The sequence below is a fragment of the Diadema antillarum genome, unplaced genomic scaffold, assembly GCF_040938485.1.
Source record: "Diadema antillarum isolate AM-2024a unplaced genomic scaffold, OU_Dant_1.0 scf00000182, whole genome shotgun sequence".
Taxonomy (NCBI): domain Eukaryota; kingdom Metazoa; phylum Echinodermata; class Echinoidea; order Diadematoida; family Diadematidae; genus Diadema; species Diadema antillarum.
Genome location: NW_027271071.1, coordinates 651,355 through 678,227, shown reverse-complemented (window position 1 = coordinate 678,227; position 26,873 = coordinate 651,355). Strand labels below are relative to the sequence as shown.

Sequence of the window (26,873 nt, the reverse complement as noted above, 5' to 3'; positions counted from 1 at the left end):
AGACATGTCGAGCCAATCCAAACTCACCTCTCTGAGAAGTAACTTGTCTCTCTAGAGCTTCCTCCAGGCTGCTATGTCGGGCAATCTGTCCTTCTATGGAGGTGCATTCCTTGTGCATCTTTTCAAGAGCCTGAAATATGAGATAATGGTATGAATATACAGTTTTGAGGATATCCCATCTCCCGTGTAAATCATGCAATTGAAGATATTTTCCAGTCTGGTTTTCACCTTGTTATACAACTGTACATGTCAAGTGCCATACTATGGATTGATAAAAGTGTGCGCTGGTACTTCATCATGAACTAAATGAGCTGCTCTTAACATCAAACCTGTCAAGGGCAATAATTGAGACTTCAAGTGATAAAGTGCGATTGTGCTGCCAGATAAACTACTGCAGTTAACTGAATAATGCTCTGCACTACATACTTTCTTCTTTTCTAAATTCTAGCTTTTCTGTATAGAACCTGTGATTTTTGGCAAGGTTTGTTCAATTTATCGTCATTCTCAAAAATGAATATATACTAACTGAAATTAAATGAATTACAGCATAATACTTTGTACAGACGTAGGAGTGTTATACAATGTTAATCATTTTGGTAGAAAATACTCAACAAACCATGCAATGCTCCTGAACTTTTGATTAGCAAAATGCCCATCTCACCCCTCTGAATTTCATGTTCTCCTCTGTCACAGCCTTGAGCTTCCGACCGGCGTGGTAGATGTTCTCCTCAATATACTCCAGCTCCCTCGCTTGTTCCTTCATGCGACCGAGGGCCGCTGAGCGCTGCTGGCGCAACAGCTGCTTCAGTGCCACCTACGAATCGCACAAAGCACCCCAGTGGTGCAAGGTTAGACATGGGCATTGGACCAAGAACTTACGAAGAATATTTAAAAAGTCTGAAAATGTTAAAAACTCAAAATACATTTAAACATAACCTCAGCTTATATTGAGACTGCAAATCAGGATAATTTTTGTGTAACAAGCTTAAAGATTTTGCAGTCATCTTATATCAGAAATCGCTGAAAGAAAGAGCATCATTCATTCAGATTATTCTTTGACACCATTTCAATCTTCTGTTACATTACAATCCTACCACTGTATGTGCCTGCAATATATTCAAACTTCAAAGCTTTCTCAAGAGATATATTTTGGGTCCTACACTTCAGAAGAATTACTCAGAAAAAGTGATTTGTGTTAAAATTTCCTGACTTAGTTGAATATTAATCCGCTAAATTGGTCTTTTACTGTTGTCAAATTGTCATTGAATCCAACATTTTACTTAAATTTTCAAGTAACAGATACGGTCATTAACCTTGGAAATGCATATAGTTTCTACAATTTTGCATTACAAACCTCAAACACAAGCAAAGTAATGATCCATAATTTGAGAATATAATACACACTGTATATAATCCGAGCAAGATTGTGATGCAGTACACGTCAGCAGACATACTTATACTTACCTCAAGCACATGGTTAACTAGAAAATTCAAGCATATATAGTCAATGCATTGCTGTTAGAGCAGCTATGGGTGGGTTATATTTGTTAGGAATGAAGCATATATCTTTGTTTAGATGAGTGATATGATTGGCAGTATTCAAGAAAATATTGCTAAATTATAATACATTGTATATCATATTGCTACAGTTACAGCAAAACAACTTAAATAAGTTACAGCAACCGGTAATGACTGTCGATAAGTGCTACGCAACTCAATCATCACATAAACAATTAAAAAGTAGATCATGTCACACATCTATTGAGGTTATAGTTAACCTTTTCATGTAAGGTTACATACACTTGGAAGTTAAGTGGGCAGTCATTTAGTTTTCATTCATGTAGAAACAAAGTTAAGTACTCTCACCCCCCCCCCCCCAAAAAAAAAAATAATAATAATAATAAATAAATAAATAAATAAATAGAATAAATAATAATAATTAAAAAGATAATAATAATGATGATTTTACATCTTACATACATGTATTGTCTGGGGTATCAATTCTACACATTACTGAGAAATCAAAACTGTCTTCCATCTTTCATCTGCATGAAAATTCTCCTCCTAATGGCAGAGCTTCAAGGCTTATTTGGAAACTGAAATATCTGCATCCAACCCACAATTTTCACAATTATAATGATAAGAAAAAAAAATGTGTCTGCATGTATGCTAATGTCAAGGAAGATTATCATTTTTCAGCTGAATAAAGCAGTAGGCAAGACGGTACAAAAAATGTCCAGTGTTAAGGATGATGCTTTTCAATTCACCTGATGTACAAGAAGCTGCCATCCAACGTGTTAGATGTATTTCATACTGTTTAGGACACACAGACATTCTCTTTAGGATAGCTATTTCACTAACAGTATTCCTAATGCACTCACTGATCTAAGTAATCCTTGTAAACATATCATAGTTGACATCTTTAATCTACATTAACTACTCCATACAAATAAATGAAAGGACACACAAATGTTCGATACACCGTGCAGAGTGACTGTGGCTTATGAATACAATGAAACATTACACATGTACAACTGAGAATGTGAATAAGACTATATGAATCTCAGCATATACTACCATGCTGCTATAGCACATCATGAATTACAACAGATACATACTACATGAACATGAGTATGAAAACACTTCTACAACCATGATCTACTGGAGCAAATGATTCAAAAATCCAGTGACGTATTGAGAGAAAATGTAGATGTAAATGAAGGAAAATGACCTCTCTGTCTTTCAGACACTTGTCTTATAAAACCAGTTACCCTGATACTTCTATTACTGGTGACAGGATACAATAGCAAGTTTATTTGTTCATTTCCAAAACAATGATCTAATTGTTTAAGGAAAGCATAACTTACAGGGGAAAAAAGTCCTTTCAGATAACATTTAGCTTTTAGTGAGAAGGTACAACAATGTCTGGTGTTAAGGGTGATGCTTTACATTTCAACTGATGTACAAAAAAAAAAGGCCTTTCAGATAACATTTAGCTTTCAGTGAGACTAAATAAATATGGATATAAATGGGTTCCCCACTATGAACGTATCAATCAAAAGGTCATCTAAAATACACTCTTGCAGCATAATCATATAGAACTAGTATTGACAGCACAAACTATATTCATACTGCAGTATACAACTATGATATGGACTTTCGTTGCCAATTTATCAAGCCCTATGTGTAGGATTGCTAGTAACAGGTAGCATCTTGTGGATATCCAGTAATATCCCTTCTATCTGGGCAGCCCTCGCTACACTACATCTAGTCTGGTGCGTCTGTAGATCTATTATTTCGTCAACCAAATGGCAGCATAATAATGCCGTTATGTGTACGCAGTGGCTACTCCTCCTCTAGGCATGTTTTAAGATCTCATTCTGATATACCACAAGGCACTAATTAACAGATGAGGTCTTTGATGAGTGGTCTACTAAACTTACTTCATCGATGATGATAATGATATGAAATGGAGAAATTTTCTGTGGAGAACAGGAATAACTGTACTATGATGGGTCTAAATGAATGATGATTTTTTTTTTAAACTACATCTTTAGATGTCATGTGATGCTATCCCATGCACAATTTTTGATGATGAGCTCAGTTTGTGTACCTTCGAGAGATTGAGAAAGCGTTTATTTCTGCTCTCGTCTTCTGAGGAAAAGAAGGATTCCCCCAACAGCGGAAGTTCAGTGATGGTCTCTAGGTCCTAGAGAAGAGAGTCAGATCTGGAGTTGCTCACCAACAAGTCAAACAAAACTGTCTATAACGTTGAGAAATAATTTTAGACAGGGTGGCAACTCAGAAATTGAAAAGCAGAAAACCAAATGAAAAGCTAAAAAAGAAAGTAACTAAAAATGTTTAGTCTCTATTAACAAACCAGGTATGAGATACAAGTAAAAATTGGAAATTAGATAAAACTTGCGTTTTTCTTTTGATAGGCTGAAAAGCTGTGAATTACAGATATCAAAAAACTACCAAGAAATCATCAGAGCATGCACTTGTGAACAAATACAATGTAAAACTCTGCAAAGAAATCACAGGTTCCTGTGATAGAATTTTGAAACTAAAAGACTAGACAGAAAGTGTGCTGGCATGCACATGCATCAAGATTAACTGCGAAGGAAACTAAAAATCAAAATGAGAGGGTACAGATTTCTTTAGTTCACTACATAAAATCATGAGAGTTCTGGAAAGACATCCATACAGCAGTCTGACATGCTTTAGTTTGAGTCACACATTTCTTGTGCCTATTGCACAAACTATCAAGGACAGAGAAAAAACAACTATGCAACTTTGCATTCTTGCTCTAATGTTTGTTCTGCAAACTGACATCTGCACACACATGAACTCAAGCAGTAGTATATCAGGCAGATATGTCACTGATGCCTTGAACTTGCTACTCTTTCTTGGAACCGTGTCTGCTATCCTTTGAGGATTCTCCTTTAAAAGGAGAGTGAGAATGTTCCTCAATAATGTAGCTATAAGTAGAGCCTTGATCACACTGACATAGTATACACTGTATAATTCTTGTTACAACTGTAAGCTCCTGCTCTATAATTTTCACGTCATTGATATCTTCATATACACGCCTAAAGTGTAACAGAATCCATATCGAGATTTGTCACAATTATTTTCAAGCTGCTTAGTCTCACCCTGTTAGAAGAACTGCACACAATTAAAAAAACATAATCGACATCATCTTTTGAGGTAGATTTGCCAATGGCGCAGAATAAATACAACAGGGACTTCACTAAGACTTCACTGTATCCCGTTTCAGACACATCATGTATTGACCATATTCCAATGATTATGACCACATTCCAATGACTAATGACCACAAAAAGTTGACCACTGACCGCCATGTAAAACCATTGACACCAATAGGAACTGCATCCCTACTCTCATATTTACCAAGATCTAGATCACCCATTAATTCCTGTTGCACCCCAGTAAAGACTCCATTTGATAAGAAATCCATCCCTAAAACCCCAGTTTTAAAGATTATGAGACCCAACCAAGGACAAGGTACCTGGTTTAGACACAGAACTTCTCTCACCATTTGAAATAAACACAAAAAACAACAATTTACCCTGTAAGTTCTACTTTCTCAATATGTTTGCATAGATACAAAATTCCTTGCACAGCTTTCTCTTATTTTCCTCTCTATCTCTCTCTCTCTTCATCTCTTTTTCTTGTCTTTCCATATCTCTTCTTCTCTCTCAATTTGTGCAAGTAAGATATTCCTTATCTTGCAAAGATATAATTGCTAAAAAAGAAATGTTTCACAGCAGCGCTCCTTATCTTTACTGTTGGGCATAAATGAATGAAAGCATACCAACGTACCTCTGGAATGAAACATTAGTATAGAATAAATCTTAAGTCCTTATTCCCTTAAAAACAATGTGTATAGCAATCATTGTCATATATTCCCTCCTTAATTCCTACAGAGACATAATGTCATTACTGTATGAATGGGAGTAAGCCTCATCCTTGATAAAGGAAAAACTTATCTTTCTAAAAAATAAAAAATAAATCACTTGCAAATTTTTTTCCAATTATGAAAGAATCAATTAAAAATTGGTTTTGTGTATAGATGGTTGACATCTACGCTATGGCAAACAATGAATAATGCAGACAATGCCTGTTTATATACCAACACATGAATGTGTGAATATTCAAATACCTGGAAGAAAAATTATTTGTCAATCAATACTGTGCAATATCATATACCTTTGAAACATCAATTGGCAGAGTACAGACGTGTAAAGGAAAAAGGCCATTACCAATCAAATCACAATGATGCATTCTCGTACGATCATTTACAATATTATAATCACAAAAGACAACACAGAAATTCAGTGGTGGGTAGTATCTAAGCGTGCAAGTGAACGCACTGCAGATGTGCACAGTGAGGAACCACAGCACAGTGTGCTTTATGCAATTTTAACATGCCACACGCAGATTTAGGGATGCACTCAGAAAAGTGTAGAAATAAAGAATGACCCTCCACCTTTGGTGGCAAAGCGAAGAGTGACTTATCCTGTGATTTCCACATCATCAACCAGAGGCAAACAAAGAGGTGGAACAAATCAGAAGCGAGAAAAAATGATTCATAAAATACATTGCGAGGAACTTTGTAGGGTACTGTGGAAAATGTAAGCCCATTTAAAGCCAAAGCAAGTTTGTGAGAAAGCAGACATTGCACGTCTTATAAATAAACATGCTCACTTCTTCACAACGGTATTGTTTCATGCTGGAGTTTGCTGCTTTCATTAGGAAGCAGCAATGTTTCTTTATGCTCACTACCAGCCAAAAAAAGCACTATCATCTTAAATCTTTACCCTCCAATGACATTACATGGAGAGTTCCTTGAAATGACACTGACTATACATTAAAAATGATTCCTTGACTATTTTCTTTCTTTCCTTTGTTTTCGAGGTGACAAAAGGAAAATGAAGTCTTCCACAATTTCTAAGATCTTTGATATTCATAGATTTTGATTGGTCATAAGTTTTTGCATCAACGCTTCAAATTTCTAAATCATGTTTTTGGTAAATCATGTTTTTGGTCAAGTTTTGGTAAAAATGACTGCACTGACCTGAGAATAATGGTAAGGGACTACAGGACAGTAATATTTTCCTGGTATGTTTGTGGTTGATGACTGCATGAAGCAGTGAAGAAGAATACCATTCTAAAGAACTGAACATGTCTTTACTTCTTTCAGGTGGCTTGGCTCTTGACAGGGGCTCCTGGCAGCAAAGAAACTTTCTTCTAGAAAGTTTACTTTATACATAAAGTGTACTTTAATGCACAAAAAGCAAGCAGATCACAACTGAATTGTGCAACTCAGAACCACTGCTCCCTCAATATTGGCACACCCATCGTGGTGAACTGAAAAATCTGTACTTACTGGATCGGGAGTTCCTGATCCAGAACTCTAGAACATTTCATGAATGCAATTGACAAAAATCCATCTTACAACAAGCCAAAACAGATTCAACATTGCGCATAATTGATTCATGATTGATAAAATTCTGTATTTATCTATAGCATCTGCAATTATAACGTTAAAAAAATAACAAGAAAAGGATAGAATAGAAAAGACTAGAAATGTCGCTTTGGCAACTGGTATGCCTCCGCCATAATGCATGATTTTCCCAATAGGTCTAGATAGTACATGTGGACAATGTGTGATTACATTTTCACAAAATTGGCAAAATATTGAAATAACAAATTTGTCACAATTGTGTTGAATGTTCACCTTCCTTGACCTAGGTTTAATTGGATGAATAGGAGAGCATGTATCTAGGGATTTAAGGACTTTAACTTGACTTTGACCCATTCATACATTTAGGCATTGAGTAATTTTCAAGGTGCAGGTGTGGAAAATTGGTGTGAATTTCTGAATTGAATAGTAAATTGTTACCATTTTCATCTGGCCCTTGACCCTAAAATTCATAAGATAATCACTTTCAGGTAGAACACGCATAATATGTACTAAGTTTCAAGATAACTTGAGCCACTTCCGAGATATGAAGGAAAAAGTTAGTTCAGCACTTTCACTTGATTTTTGACCTTTTGACCTTTGAGGCAAAGAAAGAAGAAAAAAAAAAACTTTCCAGAGAATTTCTATTAGGTTACACATGCATACACCAAGTGTAAAAAAAAAAATAACCCTGCTGGCATTACACAAATATGAGGGAAATAGTAAAATTTTGAAGTGTTGCACTTGACCTTTGACCCCTGACCTTTGACCCCATGAACCCTACATTCTCTAGATAATCAATTCCAGTCAGTACATGTATATACTATGTTCCATGAAGATACCTTGAACAATTTTCCAAGGTACGGAGAAAAAAAAGAAGTTTTAATATTTTTACTTGACCTTTTGACCTTTGACCTTTGACCTCATGACCCAAACTTTCACCAGAGAATTTTAATTGGGTAATACATGTATACACTAAGTTTCAAGAAAATATCTTCAGGCATTCAATAGATATGGTGGAAATAGTGAAATTTTATGTATTTGACCCTGACCTTTTGACCTTTGACCTTTGACCTCATGACCCAAACCTTCACCAGAGAATCTTAATTGGGTAATACATGAATACACTAAGTTTCAAGAAAATATCTTCAGGCATTCAATAGATATGGTGGAAATAGTGAAATTTTATGTATTTGACCCTGACCTTTTGACCTTTGACCTTTGACCTCATGACCCAAACTTTCACCAGAGAATTTTAATTGGGTAATACATGTATACACTAAGTTTCAAGAAAATATCTTCAGGCATTCAATAGATATGGTGGAAATAGTGAAATTTTATGTATTTGACCTTGACCTTTTGACCTTTGACCTTGAGCATGTGCACCCAAAAGTTGATAGGCACAACTTCACCCCCTAATACACATACATGCCAAGTTTCATTAGGATACCTCAACAGGTTTTGATAGTTACCTTGTCCACAAAATTCATTACGGACGGACGGAAGGACGGACGGACGGAAGGACGGACGGACGGAAGGACGGACGGACGGAAGGACGGACGGACGGACGGACGGACGGACGGACGGAAGGACGGACGGACGGACGGACGGACGGACAACCCGAAAACATAATGCCTCCGGCACCACTTCGTGGCGGAGGCATAAAAAAGATGGCTAGTGTCATGCTCAACTGATGATACTGCAACAAACAAAAAAATCTGTTGCTGAAATTAACAAAACTGACAAGAATGAATCTCTATGATGAAATTGGAGATTAGACACGCCATATACACAAATTTAATCAATATCAAAAATTGTCAATTCTTTCTATAAAAAAAAACACTCAATGAATTGAAACAATATGTAATACGCTTTGCTTTAGAAATGAAAGAAATTAGCATCAAACTGAAATGGCATGCACATGTTAGACCATGGGGGAAAAAATGTCCAACAGGCAAAAGTTCTATTGCATTCAACTTGATGTCAACATCTACCCTTGCATAACTTCACACGGAAAGTCAAGATGAAATTTGCTCTCAGAGGAAAAACAAATGAAATTCAAAAACATGCAATGAATTGTCAAGAAATGATGACTTAAAACCAAGCACAAAGTAATCATGTGATCATTTTATCAAAGCACAAATTATCTCTCACAACACATGCATAAGAAAGCTGCTGATGCAAAGAGGGGAAAAAGGGAATTCTAAGCTTTGGGAATCAAAACATTTGTGGCACATCATGATTAGTATCCTGAATCAGGCACACAGAGGGATGATGGAATGGAAAGGTTTGGGGGTGCTAAAAACAAAAATAACATTAAACAAGTATTTATATTTCTTATATGCTTTTATTCTCAGGTCAGAGTGAATTAAAACAACTTTTTTTTTCTTCCTGTGGTAAAGTTACAATTACAGAACAAGTCCAGCCAAAAATCTTTAAAGTAACTGCCATTATCAATTCAGAAATTAGAACATAGATGTTTATCCACATTCCAAATAAAAAAGGCAAAGTTAAGATGTCTCAGAGGCACCTTCTGACGTTTGTTTGTTTGTATGTTGTTGTTTTTTTAAGTAAAGCAACAAAATAACGGATTGGATCAATTGCAAAGGAGCATACTATATAAATGTTCAGCCAAAATCACTTCTAACATAAAGTGTAAATCTCTGAAACACTGCCACATTTGATATCTATATGTTACATGTAATACCATGGCTCTTGTAACTGAACATTGATGGCTACATGTAGCTAGGAATATATTTGGCACTCTAGGGTAGGGAGGAAAGAAATTCTGCAGAGATGGGAGAGGGAGTCTTTAATGAAGCATTGGGGTCAAGGGTCAAGGTTCAAGGGAATTGTCTGATGTTAGGCGCAAACATTAAAAATGCATGTGTAAATATTATGGTTACGCCAATACCCAGCAAATAAACAACCATTTTGCACGCAATGCATGACTGCTTTCGTGTGGACTGACAATGATACTGTCATTATGTAATTCTTGTCAGAGTGGAGTTTTGAGATTTTTTCTCTTGCAAATGTGACTGATTAGGCAAATTAGGACGAGCCCCATGTAATGTTGACCAACGGATATGTCCGAAACCTAGTAGCTTGTTTTCAAAGCTCACGGTAATATTTTCAGAAACTGGACACTTTCTCTGTTTTGTTTTTATGTTTATTTTGCTTCAATTGATGGTTTCAAAAATGCATCACATGAATAACAACACAAGGATGTCAGAACATTTAAAAGTTCAACAAGATTTCTTGTAGCCTGTCTTTGTATCATTTGAAAATCATCATGTTGCACTCGATTGTTTGTAATGTACCTTTTTTGTGTGTGTTGTATCAGTGAAAGCAGTCATGGCATCGCTGCCTGCAGTGGCCATTGCCAAATATATATTTTGTTTCTTTGCCCACAAACTCACCCCTGGAGCAATCAGCTTCTGTATCTCCCTGGCAGCTCGGCTTGAGGAGGCTTCCAAAGTGCTCTTCTTGTTCTTCAACTCTTTGGGAGGATAAGTGACATTTCACAGGAAATGAAAGGTTGCATAAGACACAAAACATACAGTGCATTATCAAAAGAGTTTTTCTGAGTTCCCTTAATTTAGTGCCTTTATCACCTTGTACCCGCCGAACTATGAACATGAAATTATTGCGCTCTATAACATCTACAATTAACTGTGACATGATGTATGATGCTAGGTTTGATTTGAAATGATGAAAAAAAAATGCAGAAATCCTTTGCTCAAATGTACTCTCAAATGTACTCTCAAACTGCTCATGCACGAATTAAATGTCAGAAATATTAATATATCAATATGTCAAAATGTCTGAATTTTGAAAGAGATAACTATGTCTGTTAATTGAGACACAGAGAGAAATTCTGCTCACCAACAATGTCCTTCTTCTTTGTGTCATACTCTTTGAGTTTGTCTTCAAACATCCTCTCCAGCTCCTCAAAGATGGGAGTCTTCTCATCCAGTTCCTTGACCTTGGCTGCTAGGTGGGCCTCTGCATCGTCAATCTTTTTCTGCAGTAAATATTCATAGAAACAGAACAATTGATTAGCCACCATATACAGTCTAAAGAAACAATATCTTACAGACCAAATAAGATATTGGTATAACAATTACGGCAATTTAACAATGATAGTGTACCATATAGGACCTACGGTATAAGAGCTATAGTATAAAGATAGGTATACAAACTGAAATAATCATATCACAGAAACTTTTATTCAAAAGAGAGGAGTGAATCAAAATGAAGTTCACTGAATGTTTCCATTACCATTTGTCAGTTGTATGCATTATTTGTGGATCAGTGCTATCATTACATTAATATAAACATACAAAAGTACTTAATATCACATGATCTAATCTAGCAAGGATTATCATTTTTGAGATTTCCATTGCATCTGGTGTTTATCTCATAAAAAAAAGAAAACATTTCAGGAATAAAGGTTAGACTGAATATGATTATTAGCAAAAAGGGGAAACACATACAAAAGGATACTGACAACTTCATACAGAAAAGATGCGAATACACTGAAGTTTAACCAACAATATATAAGAGATAATGCTATAGAAAGTGCATCTTGGTTTACCTGGAGTCCATTGATCTCATCCTCCAGTTTCTTCTTGACCTTGCCAAAGTCCTTCTGAGCCTTCTTGAGGTCCTTTTCCAGCTTCTTGATGGTCACTTCGTCCTGGCTGATGTCTTTGGTCAGCTGCTCACCCTGTAAAAAGAAAGACAGGGCCAGAGAGACAGAGGTACATAATCACAAGGCCATTCACACTGGCATTAATTGATTGTGCGTGTGTATTTGTTTTTGTGTTTTTGTTTGTTGTTGGTGGGTTTTTTTTGTCTTGGGTGGCAAGCAAAAGAGTGAGACTGTGCAAGAGACTACTAGCCAACTGATTCTTAAACAACGAAGTCACTGCTTTGCCCACTTTCCTGATATGAAAAGTGTACATGATGTGAAATAAAGCTGATGTTTTTGGAGCAGGAAATTCAAACATGCATCTACAGAGCTATCCACCATATCAAAAACTCTCATTATAGCTTCAAGGGTTACATAATTTTTTTTTCTTTTTTCTTTTTTGCTTTGAGTTTGAAACCATGATTGAAAATTAAACTCAACATCAAAAAGCAGAACAAAGTGAAGAGTGCTCAGCACACTGAATATATTGCTCCACATCAATTTTCAAATGAGAGATTGATTGATACCTAAATTTGGTCAAAGTTCTACAAAATCAACAAGCATTTACATACAATCATTCTCAGCCTACTGTGAATGGGCGATTAGTATACAGTCTAAAAGCATAATTTCCCTTCTTTCTTTATGATAGGGAAAGTTTGGTGTGATCCCTGTGATGCACCGGTCATTACAAAAAAGAAAAGAAAAAGTGAAAGGTTATAATCAAGTCTTCTGACCACAAAGGGGAAGGTCAGCTTGCCTCATTGGTCAGGTCCACTTGGTCCTGCTTGGCCTTGTTGATGCGTTCACTCATCATGGCCATGTACTTGGAGAAGGCTTGCCGGAAGTCCTCCAGCTCTCGGCTCAGGGTGTCCCGTTTCTCCTGCAGCTCAAATCGCTCCTTGCGCTCGCGTGTCAGGTTCTCGCGAAAGTCCTGGATCTGCTTGGTCAGGAGTTGGACGGTCACCCTGGCAACAACAAAAAGACAACAACAACGTAATGAGCAAGATGGTCACAGATAAGCAGCGTTGTCAAGAATATTTTAGTCTGATGGTCACTTTAATATCAATATGAGTTCAGTACTCAAATCATACAAATACTACACATGGGGGAAATTTAAAGATTTTCTGCTATGTGTTGGCAAAGACCTACACTGCAATCAAATAATGAACTTTGATGCTTATTTATTTGGACTCTCTGTAAGGACACAGTATGACTTGAGTATAGGAGGGTATAACATGAGAGAAAAAGACTCATGTCTGATTTATGTTCAAGCCAGATGGACTCTGTATGTATTTCATCACTGAAACATTCTTTTTTAATGAAATGATAGCAAAATATCATATAAACAATTCCTTCAACCATTCATGTTACATAACTTTTTTTTTAATGTCATGACTGGAAAAAAAAATATAGAGGACATGTTTGTGGACATCAATTAGATTGTTAAGTAAGGATCTAAAGCTACATTTGCACTTGAGACTCGATGGACTATATCACTGCTAGTTATGTTCACAAACCTAGTTTTATTCACAGACTATTAGGGCGTTGTCACCCACTTACTGATGGTTTTCATCCAGAGATTTCATCTTCAGTTCCATGTCATCATTCTCTAGCTTCATCCTGGCTGTGTCTGTCGCTTTCTTTGTCAGCTCCTCCTTGTGGGTTTGCAACCTGAGGGAAAACAAAGAGCTTTTCCCCAGTAACTGCTAGAGTGCGGAGTATGCATACGACCTGTACTATTGTTTTGTGAGCGCATGGGGAGCACTGAATGACGAGGTGGTGGAGGAGCAGCCAAATCAAGAAGCGCGTACTCGCGTAAAAATTCAAAAGTTCGCGTAATACACGCTGTAAAAATGTTACTTCAGTACGCAAAGTCCGCAATTACTATAAAGTAGGTAATGGCAGCCCCCATGAAATCACTGACACCATTGTACAGTTCGCCCTCTAGTGGTGGAGAGGAAAAAATCTCTTTCGGGGAAAAGCAATCTTCTTGATTAACCCTTTCTATGCCAAGGACATCAGTCAGTGTGTACAACAACATGGGGTTTTCTCTGCCAATTGGCACCCAAAGCACACAAAGGTCTCATCACAACCGAAATTCATTGCAAGCTACTAATCTCTGAGTACATGAATGTCACAACTATAAGACTGCACTCAGATTACCTCATTTCAAAGTTACTTGTTCAAGGTACCTGACAAAGGTATCTTCATCTAGCAAGAAAAGACTTTCAAAGCTTAAATCTCTGACCCCCCCCCCAAAAAAAAAATGAATGAATAAATAAATAAATAAATAAATAAATAAATAAATAAAGACAAAACATCAGCTCAGGAGTGATTTAATACCATTAAAGCTTCTTTATTTTGATATATATTTTGAAAACGTAACATAACTGAATCTCTATACTTGAATAAAACTTTGTCTCATTTTCCGCAACACACCAGTCTTTGACAATTTATTCCATTTGGGCACCTTTCAAAAAATGTCCCGACTCGACTGACATTTAGTCATGCACGAAGGCATAGTACATATATCTATCTTCGCTCTGGATACATCAGAGAAGATTGAGGAGGTGGGTGACATAGGGAACCTGACATCTATATGGGCAACACTTACACGCTGTCCACTTCTTGCACTTTGGATCCTTCAGTCTCACAGATCTCCAGTGCCTCATCCACAACTGATGGTTGGAGAGGGGAGTGAAAAATAATGCCACGGTATGAGACTTTGTTACAAACAAACAATCAAAGCAGAGCCCCATGGCATAAAACTATGATTACTTTACAACTAAAGCTAACTCTGCTATGAATGGTAACCATAAGTGATTTCTTTGCTTTGATAGGCTATGGATAGTGTTGCAATGGTAGTTACCATCGACTGCAGAGTTACCGTAGTTTTACCTAACAGAGCCCAGAAAGGAACAAGTCATTTGGTCTGGAAGTAATACTAGGCATTGTTTACATGTTCCAGTGTTCCATGTTCCAAACTGAAGTTAAATTATTATAATTCCATTCAAAGCAACAAGAAAAAAAGATATTGTGTTTGACAAAGCAGGCCTGGTGCATACAACAATATCAAGCAGGAATACCGGTAGTTCAAAAGGGAAGGTGGGAATACACTCAAATCATATCAACATTCAGATTACATACTGTATGCGCCCTATATCTTACAAGTTTATTCTGTGAACTGGGACTTGTGAAACAGTGTCAAGAGTGGCTGTATTTGTGATCGAGAACCACAAGAATGGAGTGAGAGAAGAAAAGTTTGTGATTTCACACCTTTGACATTACATAAAACCCATTTGTGTCGGAGGAGGCAATGATCACTGATTCAGGAATTGGTAATTTTATGAAAATCATCTTACTCATGAAATTTGGGAAAAATAACACACTGCAAAAATATACTGCACATACAATGTGTCAAATATCATGGTATCTACAAACCTGCATTCTCATTGAAGCACTAATTTGATCTACATTCCAGATACACTATAAATCTCAAGTTCACATACACAAATGCATGTAAACAGGAAAAAAAATTAAGAGTTTTATGCAGCAAATTAGCTACCCTACTTTGGTGGTGGCATAATCTATATTATCTTCAGTAATGAAAACAAATGACAAGAGTGAAAAAGTAGGATACTCACTGATTTTCTTTTCATCATGGTCTTCTTTGAGCTTGTTGTATTCCACATTGGTCTTTGTGATGTCTCTCTCCAACTATGAATAGCAGGAATAAGGGAAGAATATTGCAGTGAGCACAGGAAATATAAGTTACTCCTTAGAATAGGTTGAGTGCAGGACAGGGTGTGTATGTTAGTCTGTATGTATGTATGTATGTATGTATGTGCTGATGGTACATACAGCCATGTGGCCCTGTTCCCTTGTATTTGGGCCCTATTTACAAGCACCAATTGTTTTAGAGGGTTCTCAGCTTTCACTTCTTAGATGTACATGTATACACATTGTTTTTATTATGCACATTATGTATTTATTGTTTTCAGTGGTGAATGAATTTAATTGAATTGAACAAATTCAAGAAATTATCCTAGAAAGTGTCTGTGTATTTGAGTATGTTTGTATGGTAGTATGTACGTAGGCATATGTGTAAGTGCGTTTTTCTTACCTCATCCGCCTTGGACTGAAGCTTCACTTTCTCCTTCAAGCTCCTGGTCTCAAAGTCCACCAGCTGTAGAGACAACTTTGCCCTGTGGGAGGAAACGTCATCAATCTTAGACATGCAAATCTGTTGTACAAGCATGCTGTCTGTTTCTTGGCCGAACTAAAGTGTAGCTAACTGTTTGCCATTTCTGAATCCACTGGGCCACTGAATGTCACTGCAACATGCTTTTACGGTGACACAACATTTGCTCCTGCGACAATTGCTCCAGTGTTATTTTCTCCAAGGACTTGGGTTAGGGTTAGAGTTGAGATGGGATTCTAGGTTTAGTTTGATGTGAGGATTAGGATTACGTTTGGGTTATGTTTGTGAGTAGAATTTATGTTTTGCTTAGCATGCAGAATTTTCATGGGAGCAATTGTTGCAGGAGCAAATGTCATGGAACTGTTTTTACACCAGACAGCCTTAGAGAAGGTGACATGTCATTACTTCAGGTGAGAATATACTGCAGTATACCAATATATGTGTTTTTTAAATAAATGCTAAACATAAGTTGAATATCCTTTAGAGCAATCAGCTTTCACATAAAGCACGCCATCTGTCTGTTGCTCAGAGGAAGAGGTGGTAGTATTTTCATTGGAGTCTACTCAAGTCAAGTATTGAAAAAGTGGAACTGTTCGTGCAAGTTATTTTTCATGTTCAATTAGGTAAAATGAACTTAGATGCATATTTTTCATTTTACGAACAGTCATTACTGACTGAGCAAGCATTTCGAACAGCTCGGCCCTGCCATGGCAGCTAAGGGTTTTGGCAGTACATACTACGGTGAAAGGTAACTGGTCCACATCTAGACAGCAAATGATAAGCTATAGGATTAGTGATTGTGAAGAAACTTACAAATAAGAAGAAAGCAAAAGAATACTGGTAACCCAAAATTCATGCATTTTTACTTTCGCGCTACTTTTACGTCATGTGAAATGCAGGAAAACTATCAGACTATAAAAAATATTCACATTTACAGTGTAGACTTGATATAAAAATGATGGCAGTGACCCTTACCCTTGATCCCTCAGCTCCTCATTCTGCTTCAACTCCTGCTGAAGCTGGTCCTGGAGGGTCCTCTCCTGGGCCTCAGCCCGGGCCCGGTTGGTGTCAAACCGCCTGATGACCTAATGTAGATACACCATGAGAGGGAAGATATACATATTCACACAGCGGTCAAGAAATATCACTCAGTTGTTTATTCCTTATCATCATATCTATACCTTTATCAAGTAATATTCATATCACAAGGATCTGGAGAAATTTTATCAGCACCTTAGATGCATCTGTGCATAAACTGAGCTAAAAAGACAAATGGAAGACTGGATGTGATGGCCAACATCTTTTACATTCCATCTCACACCTGCATAGATTCAATATGAATTTACAATTTTGGCATAAATAGAGGTGAAAACAAAGAGTCACAAGAGATGGGGAAAATCAATCAATTACGTCTGGAATACCAGCTCAAGCTTTTAAACAAAGGTCACAAAAAGAGACAGTCGACTGGAGAGCTAATTGTTGGTTTTCACCTTCAAGATGTCTGCCAGCTCCATGTTCTTTGCAGTCAGTTCCTCCTGCAGACCGTCCATCTGTTTCTTCATGGAGATGTTGGCCTCCTTCTGCTTCTTGGTCTTCTTGGCAGTGTCATGCTGTGGGGGGGGGGGGGGGGGGGGGGGGAGGAGAGAAGGAGGAGACATAGACAATGGATTAAAGTTTAATAGCAACACTATTGCTATACTCTCCTCATTTCCCAACACACAACACAACTACTGTATATGCCATATATTCAGCAAGTCTAAGTTTTGTGAATCATGTCTTTCCAACAATTTTGTGATCATGGATGGAGTACGGTAATGAATGGAGATATTGTATGCATGCATGTTGCATTCATGTCAGAATCATTAATCAATATTCTTGCGTGTTGTTAAATTTGCGAGTGGCACCCAACTGGCAAAGTCTGTGAAAATGAAGTATAAATTACAGACCTCTTTTCATCATAATTTATTCAACTCGCTTTTGATACCCTCACAAACCAATACAAAAATTCTTCCATGCATATAATAGATATCAAGACTCCAGCTGCACATAATGTAACCCACTGCAGTATCTTTTGCAAGAAGTTGATAATTCATAATCTAGCCCTATCATCCTACATTTTTTATCATATCTGATTACTCAATTCTAATAGTCCTTTTGAATTGGCCCAACAATGTTATTGACGGACTCTCTTGCTGGTAATGTGCTGACAGTTTAAGGCTGAAATATGTGACTTGGATTGGGGAACATCTAGACATCTTACCACTGCCTGCTTGAGTCGTTTTTTCTCTTGCCTGGCATCAGCTCTCTCTTGGATCATGTCCTCCTTGAGAATCACGATTCCAGTCTCAAAATCTACGATCTGGAGAGATTAGACAAATGGACAGAGACGATGATATGGAGACAGGGAATCACGGGATACGATTACTTTCAAGAGATTAGACACAAAGATCACATACGAAAATGCAATGCCACATATGATGTGAAACAAAACTACTCTTGCGAAATTACATTTTTGAAGCGTCCATACCTTCTGATTTGTTTCTCGGAGACGATCTCTCGTTTCATTCAACATAATCTGCTTCCTGGAGAAGTAGAGAGAAGGAAAAGAAGGGACATAACATATATCATTTAAATTTGCCAGATCATCTTTCATCATCATCCACAATTAAATTGTATTTCCGTCCAATTTATTTTTATATAACACAATGGTTTCTGACAACCGCTGCTCATGTGCCACATGCCTCTGACTAATGAACTGACTTGCTGGGTGAGCTGCACTCTAAATTATACATCGTAAAATGATGAATTAGATACTGATGCTCACAAAATGGCATACGTCACAGCTATGTCATGCACTTCTTACTTTTGGACAGGTATGAAAATATACAATATTTCATGTTGTCAGGCAGTTGCATATGTTATACACATTGGAAGCATTTTAAAAGTAGATGAACATATTTCAAACAATAGCAATCTTATAATTTTGGAGATAAAATCTATTGAAAAATCAAAGAAGGGAAAGAAAACTGCACAGCAGAGACAGAAAACTGTCAGGCACATTGCTAATTACAGTCTTGGTAGCATGTCATATCTATCGAGCATCAACAAACACGCACTATGTTTCCATAATGCATAATGTGCTAGTTGACAGAAAGACAATATTTTGTGTAAATCCCTTTAATAAGCCTTTCCAATATTCCAGAATCTAATGTGCACACAGCAACTGCAATCACAGGAAGATGTCATATCTCAGATCTGATAACTAAACCTTATCTTTCTTCTCCCAAAATTGTATCAGGTATCTCTTGGACCCTTTCACATGAAAATTTTATGTTTCTCTTTGGCCTGTTCTTACCATAACAGGTGTGATCAGTTGAACAGGTGTGACACATTTACAATGAAAATGAGTCAGTTTTAGGTTTGGCAAGTTTGTCGTCGTCGTCATCTTCGCCACCGCCGCCGCCGTCGTCGTCATCGTTGTTGTTGTTGTTGTTTTCTGTCAGAGGACTGTGAGGGTGCTGTAGAAGTGAGGGTTCCCCATCCCCACAGTGAACGAATACTTGGCATGAATGGGACTCACCCTGCTTTGTCTGCTAGTCTTTGATTCAGCTGTGAGATGACCTCCTCATGCTGCGCTCTCACCATATCTCTCTCTGGACTGAGATAGGAACAAAACATAGATGAAGCCACAATTAGTCTTGCTCAAGGGATGTCTGCTCCCTCCCCCCCCCCCATTTTTTTTTTCTCGATACCAAGTGAACCTCAGCTGTCCTCAAATAATTGCTGCCAACACTAGGAAATCATTATCACAAGATAAGAAGACGAGAACATTACTGTGCAGGTAATGTTATCCAGTACACAATTGTTGCTTTAGTCTGAGTACTGATCAGAAGAAGATTTTGATACAAAGTACCTATGGGGCAAAGCTGGATGAACAAGATGGTTAAAGACATATATGTGTAACAGCTATTTATCTTTCCTTCTCTTTTCTTAGAGAAGTGTTATGCACAGTTTGCTGAAAGACTCAAATGAATAAAAAAATCCCATCCTATTGGAATTATGTCATTCAAAGAGCCTCAGCTTTGTTGGAAATATCTCTTCATATGACATTAAATAGTTTACAATCATGACAACAAAGAGATATCCATGCAGCTGTTGCTACAGTACTTTATGTTGATTCTAGTCACTACAACAATAATTGCATTATGCAATGTGGTAATTTTCTTGCCTCATACAAAAAAAAAGCAAAAAAAAAAATGTGTCATAAGGCTACTGTAACACCAGAAAATTTTATGAATTTCGCAAGTAGCCAAGATTCGCGAAAGTTTCATGGCACGAATGTTTCTAGTTGTACAGTATGTATACTTCACAGAATCTGGTTTCCAGTTAAGAAACAAACAAACGAACTTGCATGCACATACTAGCAAATTAACAGTTCCGGTGAAAGAAAGAGTGAAGCTGATACTCACGCCAGTATTGCGTTCCCCTTGCTGAATTTTCTGTGCCTCTCTTCCAGATCCTCAATGTCTTGATTCACTGATTCCAATTTATCCTGAATTGAAAATACCATTTGAATCAAAATGCATAACTCAAAATGTAAATTGAGATGCCATATGAAGCAGTGCCTTTGATCTGTAGTTTCTAATATTTACAGACAATACACACAGGACTGGAAAAGGAAGTGGATGCATTGATATAGGCCCCGAGACACTATCACTTAACTTCTTCACAGATCAAAGGCACACATACAGTGTACTCATGAGGGTTCCATGACATTTGCTCCTACGACAATTGCTCCCAAGAAATTTCTGCATGCTATTAAGCCAAACATATATTCTACCCACAAACGTAGCCCTAACCCTAATCCTAATCCTCATAACAAACTAAACCTAAAACCCTATCACAACCCTAACCCTAACTGTAAGTCCTTGGAGAAAATAAGACCGGGGTAACTGTCCCAGGAGCAAATGTCGTGTGACCACTCTAGCATAGGTACGAACCTGCTTCCACTATGAAGATAATGGATTCAGATGGAAGACAGATCTTTATCCCTATCACTGGAAAGTTAATTTGGTGCTAAACTTCCGTTTTATACCCTTCTAAATGTTTGAGATATATCTCCTCATTCTGCTTTTGGTGCCTTAACCATTTGCGTGCTTTGAGAGCCAACTGGCACAAAACGTTGTACACATTGTCCAAAGTCCTAAGCATGGTAAGAGTTAAACATGGCTTGATGCAGTCAGAGACTGCAATAAATGTTCACACACAAACTTTGTTTCATGAGAGGTAACTTTCTTTCCATGTTGGAAGAATGGATTGTCCTTTTTTTCCATAAATGAAGGGTGCATTAATGATGATGATAATAATAATAATAATAATAACAATAATGGTAGTAGTAATAATAATAATAATGATAATATCATTAATATAATGATAATTAAACTCATATCAAAACAATTAAAAACTTTTATGCAAAAAGAATGCTTCTTTCAAAGTGAGACAGTATATGAAAAAGATGCAATAAATTAATACATATTGTACATAGTTCAAAGTAAGGACATTTATTACTATGACACACCACTAATGAAAACACCTCAAGCCACACCCATCTAACCAATTGGCACATGGCAGGGAAACTTGTCTAAACTTACCTGAAGGTCCTTCAGCTGGTCAGCATTGGACTGCCTGGCTGAATCCACGGCGGCCATGATCTCCTTCTTGATCTGATCAGGAAAGAACTGGAGCTGATGTCTGAGGATGCTGGAGTTTATAGTCTCCGTCTCCAGGAGCATGTGAAGATTTATCCGCTCCGCATCCTGCAGCACATGAGTAGGTGGGAGAAGACACCATTTAGTATCCTGGCTATTAAGCTATAAGATGATAACTTTGACTTGCACCCCCCCCCCCCCCCTTCAGTATACACTCATTTAGTTCTAGCACTATCTTCAGTGTGTTCATAAAAATACACAAACACAAACACACCAAAACAATGGATTATGTATATTTGTTTGAATGTCTGGACATTTCCATAAACTGATGCTATTACTGTAAAAGTGGAAATTTTTGCGGTTTGGAAATTTTTGCGCATTTCGCATTACCAGGAACTAGCGTGAATATAAAAGCATGCAAGTATTTTTGCTTGTCATATGTACGAGGCAACACTATGTAATGTCTTGATACTGCAGAATTAAAAACATACAAAATTGATCTTACTTTGCAGAGCGAGAAAAATTACTCATGCAAAAATATCCACTTTTACAGTATTCAATCAGATGGCAGGTAGGGAATAGAGTCTAATGTCCCCATGATAGACTAAAGGGGTACAAGGAAAGAATTACGTCAAGAAAGTTACAGATCGATCATCAGTCAAGTTACAGATCGATCATCAGTCAAGTAATGTAACTTCCAATCTGTCATACAAATGTGTACTTACAATTCGATCTCAAGTAGCCTTGAAAATTGCCCTTCCTATCTCTGTCACAGTATCACATGTATGTTGCCACACTGATGTCAACAGATACAGTGTATGTAGACACTGTGTCCTTGCTAAATGAAGGTATTGATGCACAATATGTGTGGGCTGTGACTGAGCAGCGCTCTGCTCTCACCCCTTTGCAAAATTAACAATTATGAATATGGCAAACCACTCCCGATAAATTACATTCACTGAGGTACAGCTCAATTGATCAATGAAGGGAAACATCAACAGAGTTGTCAATTCCCAAGGATATCATCAAATGATGAATTAATCAGCTACAGCCAAAATACTTTTTTATTAATTAGCTACTAATGGACCTTTCGTAGTTTTGATGATTACAATGATCAGAGTATCATTTAAATGCCACACAGTTCAACTAATTTAATGTGATACCACACACACACACACAAATCCTGTAGTCTGGGAAAACAAACATACACACACATTCATTTGCCCCGAGATCTACAGAAAAATGCAGCAAGGATGTAAGATCATGATACACAGTAATATGCAAATCCTGTTGGTGGTGGACGTTTTTATATCTTAATGTTCAAATGAAAATCATTTGTCCCCCTGCAACTTGATTCAAATTTTCTCAAATCAGTTGCTCTCCATCACCGTTATTGCTCAGAAGTTTCAGTTTGTCATTATTTTCCTCTCAAAAAATGTACAACGTACAAATATTTATTAAACATGTAGCAGTATTTACCTACATTTTTTTTGGGGGGGGGGAGGGGGCTGATTGGAGCCTAATTCTCCTGGGTGTGTTAATAAATTTCACGAGGGAAGTGATGAAACACACCAATTCAAACCCCCCCCCCCAAAAAAAAAAAAAAGTAAATGAAAAAAATAGAAAAAGAACCTGGCGTAAATACTCAATCCTGAGTGATACACACCATTAAAACCCAAACAATAACATATACTGTAAAAGTGGAAATTTTCGCGGTGTTCAAATTTTCACGCATTTCGCGCAACCAGAAACTAGCGCGAAAATAAAAGCATGCGAATATTTTTGCTTGCCATATGTGCCTGTGCGTGATGTCTTGATTCCGCGGAATTAAAAACACGCGAAACTCTACTGACCCCGCCAAGCGCGAAAAATTAGTCACGCGAAAATATCCACTTTTACAGTACAACATTTATCGATATTACAGCCTTCTGTGACCCCATGTACAATGGCAAAGGCCAGTGTTTACAATCTAACCTGCAGACCTGCTATTCAGTAACATAGAGATTGAAAGTGTAGGTTAGAAAAAAAAAAAGGATTAAATTTTCTCACCAGTTCTTTGATGGCCTCTGTCACTCGATCTATCATTGTGACATCATCATCCCTGAAGCCAAACTCATCGGTCATCATGCGAGCAGCTGTTTGCAGAAATTAAAATACACAGTTTGTGATTCATGCAGATGCCATCTCTATTAAGTCTAAGTCAACCCAAGTGTAATCTATATATTGTAATATATGAATTATGATTGTGTACCAAATCTAAGCTGCTCACTTTCCATTTCAACAGGGCATTTAGTATGAGATTCTCAAATGCTCATAATACTAACGATATAGCCTGTGCATAGGCCCACTATGTTACTGTGTACAAGTATAGGCCCACTATGTTACTGTGTACAAGTATAAGTGATGGGCTAACTTGAACAGAACACTACAATTCTTGTACAAAAGGGAGAAATCTTGAAAAATTTGACTAAGTAATTGTTAAGACCAACTCAAAAAGTCAAATGGTATCATGGTTATCCCACATCGAGTCATACACACAAAGATTTTGCCTCAGGTTTGACAGCAAAATATTGATATGTTATCTTTAAGCAGAAAAAAAAAATCTGTAAGCCGGTAAAATACTAGGAACATATTTGTTGTAGACCCTACTAATACTGTACACCAAGTTGTAGGCCTACATTGCACTTCTTGGGGTGTGCTGTAAAAAAAAAAAAAATACAGTCATAGAATATATGTCTAGAGTCTGTACATATGTAGAAGTCCACATGTAGTTGGAGATTTACCTGTAAGTAAAATCAAGTTCTTCTAATTGGAAACCCCTTTTTCTAATTTTGACTAGATGCTATACAATGTAAGTAGGAGAGGTGATCGTATCACTGGACGCTTTTTTTTTTTTTTTTTTTGTGGCTCTGAATTCCGTACTCAGAGGATGATATTTTGGCCAAAAAGAATATTTGTGAGTTATTCACAAAGTCCTGAAAATTACGAATTCAGCAAAATTGTGAAAATTATTCACTCTGATTTGTGGAAAATAGACTTCAAATACACCCCTCTCCAAACAGTTGTCATTTTGCTTGGTGTAAAATCGCATTGTAATTCCAGACACAATTTTTGTAATGGACTAATTGACGTCTTTCACATCTTGTCCTTGCATTAGAATCACAAGTACTGTAATATCCAAGATTCACTGTACACATTCCTACCGAGTGAACGACAAAGAAAAAATCAGCAAATGAGGCTCAAATTTGGTATCTAACATAAACATTTCGGACAGTTCACGCAATTCATGTGAAAATCAACATCTTCTTCTAAACAAGCGTTTTTTACATTTTCGTGTCGCATTTTTCGAAATTTTGGTCCATAAAATGCTCTGTGAAGTTAGTCTCCGAAGCCCCTCCCATATTGAATGCCATTAGTACCCAGAAATATGCACATACGGAATTACCATGCTGTCCGGTAACATCAAACCTGGGTACCGTTTCATGAAAGTTGTTAGTCTCTGACAGTCATCATGGTAACAGTCAGTGACCAGGGCATCTCAGCCAATCAAAACCAAGGATTTTGCCGAAATTGTCAGAGACTGACAACTTATCAGTGCGGCGCAGACTAAATTGATGAAACACCCCCCTGTACTGGTAGGCCTACATCATGTGTATGAATCATTTACAAACAGCATACATTGTAGTGTTACTCCCTCGACTCCAAAATATTTACAATAAATTAACATAGCTTCCATTCTAGACTTTCTACATTTGTGTATCATAGGCTTACGCCTAGATCCATTCTATGACCTATACACTACAGGGACTGTACAGTTCTGGTCGAGGTGAGGATTTACCTTTTAACGTTTTGCGAGATATTCAGAAACCACTCTATACTTTATAGTATGAGATGTCAAAGAGCATGCAATTCTAAGGGGCGTCAAATGTTTATTTGATGAAAATCGGTTTTGAAATGGCTGAGATATCCAAAAAACAAAGCGAAACAAAGAGATCCTAATAAAAGGCGTGGCCTCTCGCCTTTTATTATCATCACTTTTTTGGATATCTCAGCCATTTGAACACCAATTTTTGTCAAATCTTAAACGTTTAATTCTTTTTAAAATTACATGCTCTATCATATTTCATAAGAGGTTTCTCTCACTGGTCTTAGGAATGTTACAAACCTGAATCCCCACCTCAACCAGTACTGTACAGTCCCTTTAAAAGAGAAATAACTTTGTTAGAATTAGAAATGAGGTCTAACTTTAATCTGCTCCAACCAGTCCCAGTTCTGGCTTAAAAAAATATCAAATTCTTATTCAATCTAGACTAGTTAAATGCAATCCAGATTTAAAAAAAAAAAAAGACAGTTATCCATGACCATTCAACATTAACATCTGGCCATTGTCTTCAGTCCCTATCACAATTTATCTAGTAGAAAATCTAACGTTAGAGTTTATGTTGTGGGCTGCCAATGTTCTCTGGCAACTATACTAGTTCTACTCTAATGGCGGCCTGCCCCAATGGCAACACGCTAGGCCTATTGAATGCCAAATTGCACTTCCCTTTTATAGTTTAGCTACACTACGTAGACTTCTATGCTAGATAATGCGTAGTACAGACAGTGTCATGTTATGTAGATGCATGCCGTATCATCGTGGTATATTACCTAGCTCCTGCAAGCGCTGGATTGCAGCCTTTACCCCCGGTAATTCGCTTTTCGCCGACATGGTATCCAAATTCAATTATCTGCCTGGACCGATGCAATTAATAACTGGCTTCCATCTATTAATCCAGGAACGAACATCAATCTCTACCAACAACCGTCATCATACCGTCAAGGCCAAGGGGGGCTGTTGGTTGCTCAGGTGCGATGTAAACAACGAGTGAGGGCGCTGCACCTGTTTAGCAAATAAACCCGGAAAACCACCGGTTGTTCGAGCGGTGTCCATATGCGTGTACAGTCCCATTACTTAATTTCTGTGTGGTAGTATGGTGTTCACTCATATCTCATCCCCTCTTCAGTCTCGTGGCTCTCTGCACTGCGGCAATAGTGGCCCTTGTTCATCGTTGACAAAGGAAAATCATGATCTGCCAGCCATGGCTTCACTTTCTCAAGAGAAGAACGTTATCCGACGAAATGTTCATAATAGTGAGATACAAGTGAGCGTTGATGCCAGCATGCATAACACGGAACTGGAGGTGGTGTACAAAGAAGATATGGATCAGAACGGTTTTAGACAAATGACAGTTCGTGAAATCTCGGTGGTTGCTACCTCCAACATAGAAAGGGCCAAGACGT

The 26,873-nt window shown here is 37.4% G+C and overlaps 1 protein-coding gene across 1 annotated transcript in view; it reads right to left on the bottom strand.

Annotated features, from left to right (window-relative positions):
• The window catches only part of LOC139723178 (uncharacterized), a 29,847-nt gene extending 3,440 nt beyond the window's left edge, over positions 1-26,407 (bottom strand). Inside the window, exons 1-21 of the mRNA XM_071634436.1 lie at positions 26,241-26,407; positions 23,640-23,725; positions 21,534-21,698; positions 20,352-20,434; positions 19,463-19,540; positions 18,410-18,464; positions 18,143-18,241; positions 17,373-17,492; positions 16,858-16,967; positions 15,805-15,886; positions 15,326-15,398; positions 14,296-14,359; positions 13,242-13,352; positions 12,439-12,646; positions 11,586-11,717; positions 10,874-11,012; positions 10,408-10,487; positions 6,014-6,043; positions 3,614-3,709; positions 662-814; positions 28-130 (exon numbers count right to left, since the gene is read on the bottom strand). Of these exons, the coding sequence (XP_071490537.1) occupies positions 28-130; positions 662-814; positions 3,614-3,709; positions 6,014-6,043; positions 10,408-10,487; positions 10,874-11,012; positions 11,586-11,717; positions 12,439-12,646; positions 13,242-13,352; positions 14,296-14,359; positions 15,326-15,398; positions 15,805-15,886; positions 16,858-16,967; positions 17,373-17,492; positions 18,143-18,241; positions 18,410-18,464; positions 19,463-19,540; positions 20,352-20,434; positions 21,534-21,698; positions 23,640-23,725; positions 26,241-26,301 (2,128 nt within the window). The 5' untranslated portion in view covers positions 26,302-26,407. The remainder of the gene's footprint in view (positions 1-27; positions 131-661; positions 815-3,613; positions 3,710-6,013; positions 6,044-10,407; positions 10,488-10,873; positions 11,013-11,585; positions 11,718-12,438; positions 12,647-13,241; positions 13,353-14,295; positions 14,360-15,325; positions 15,399-15,804; positions 15,887-16,857; positions 16,968-17,372; positions 17,493-18,142; positions 18,242-18,409; positions 18,465-19,462; positions 19,541-20,351; positions 20,435-21,533; positions 21,699-23,639; positions 23,726-26,240) is intronic.
• Between the last annotated feature and the right edge of the window lie 466 nt (positions 26,408-26,873).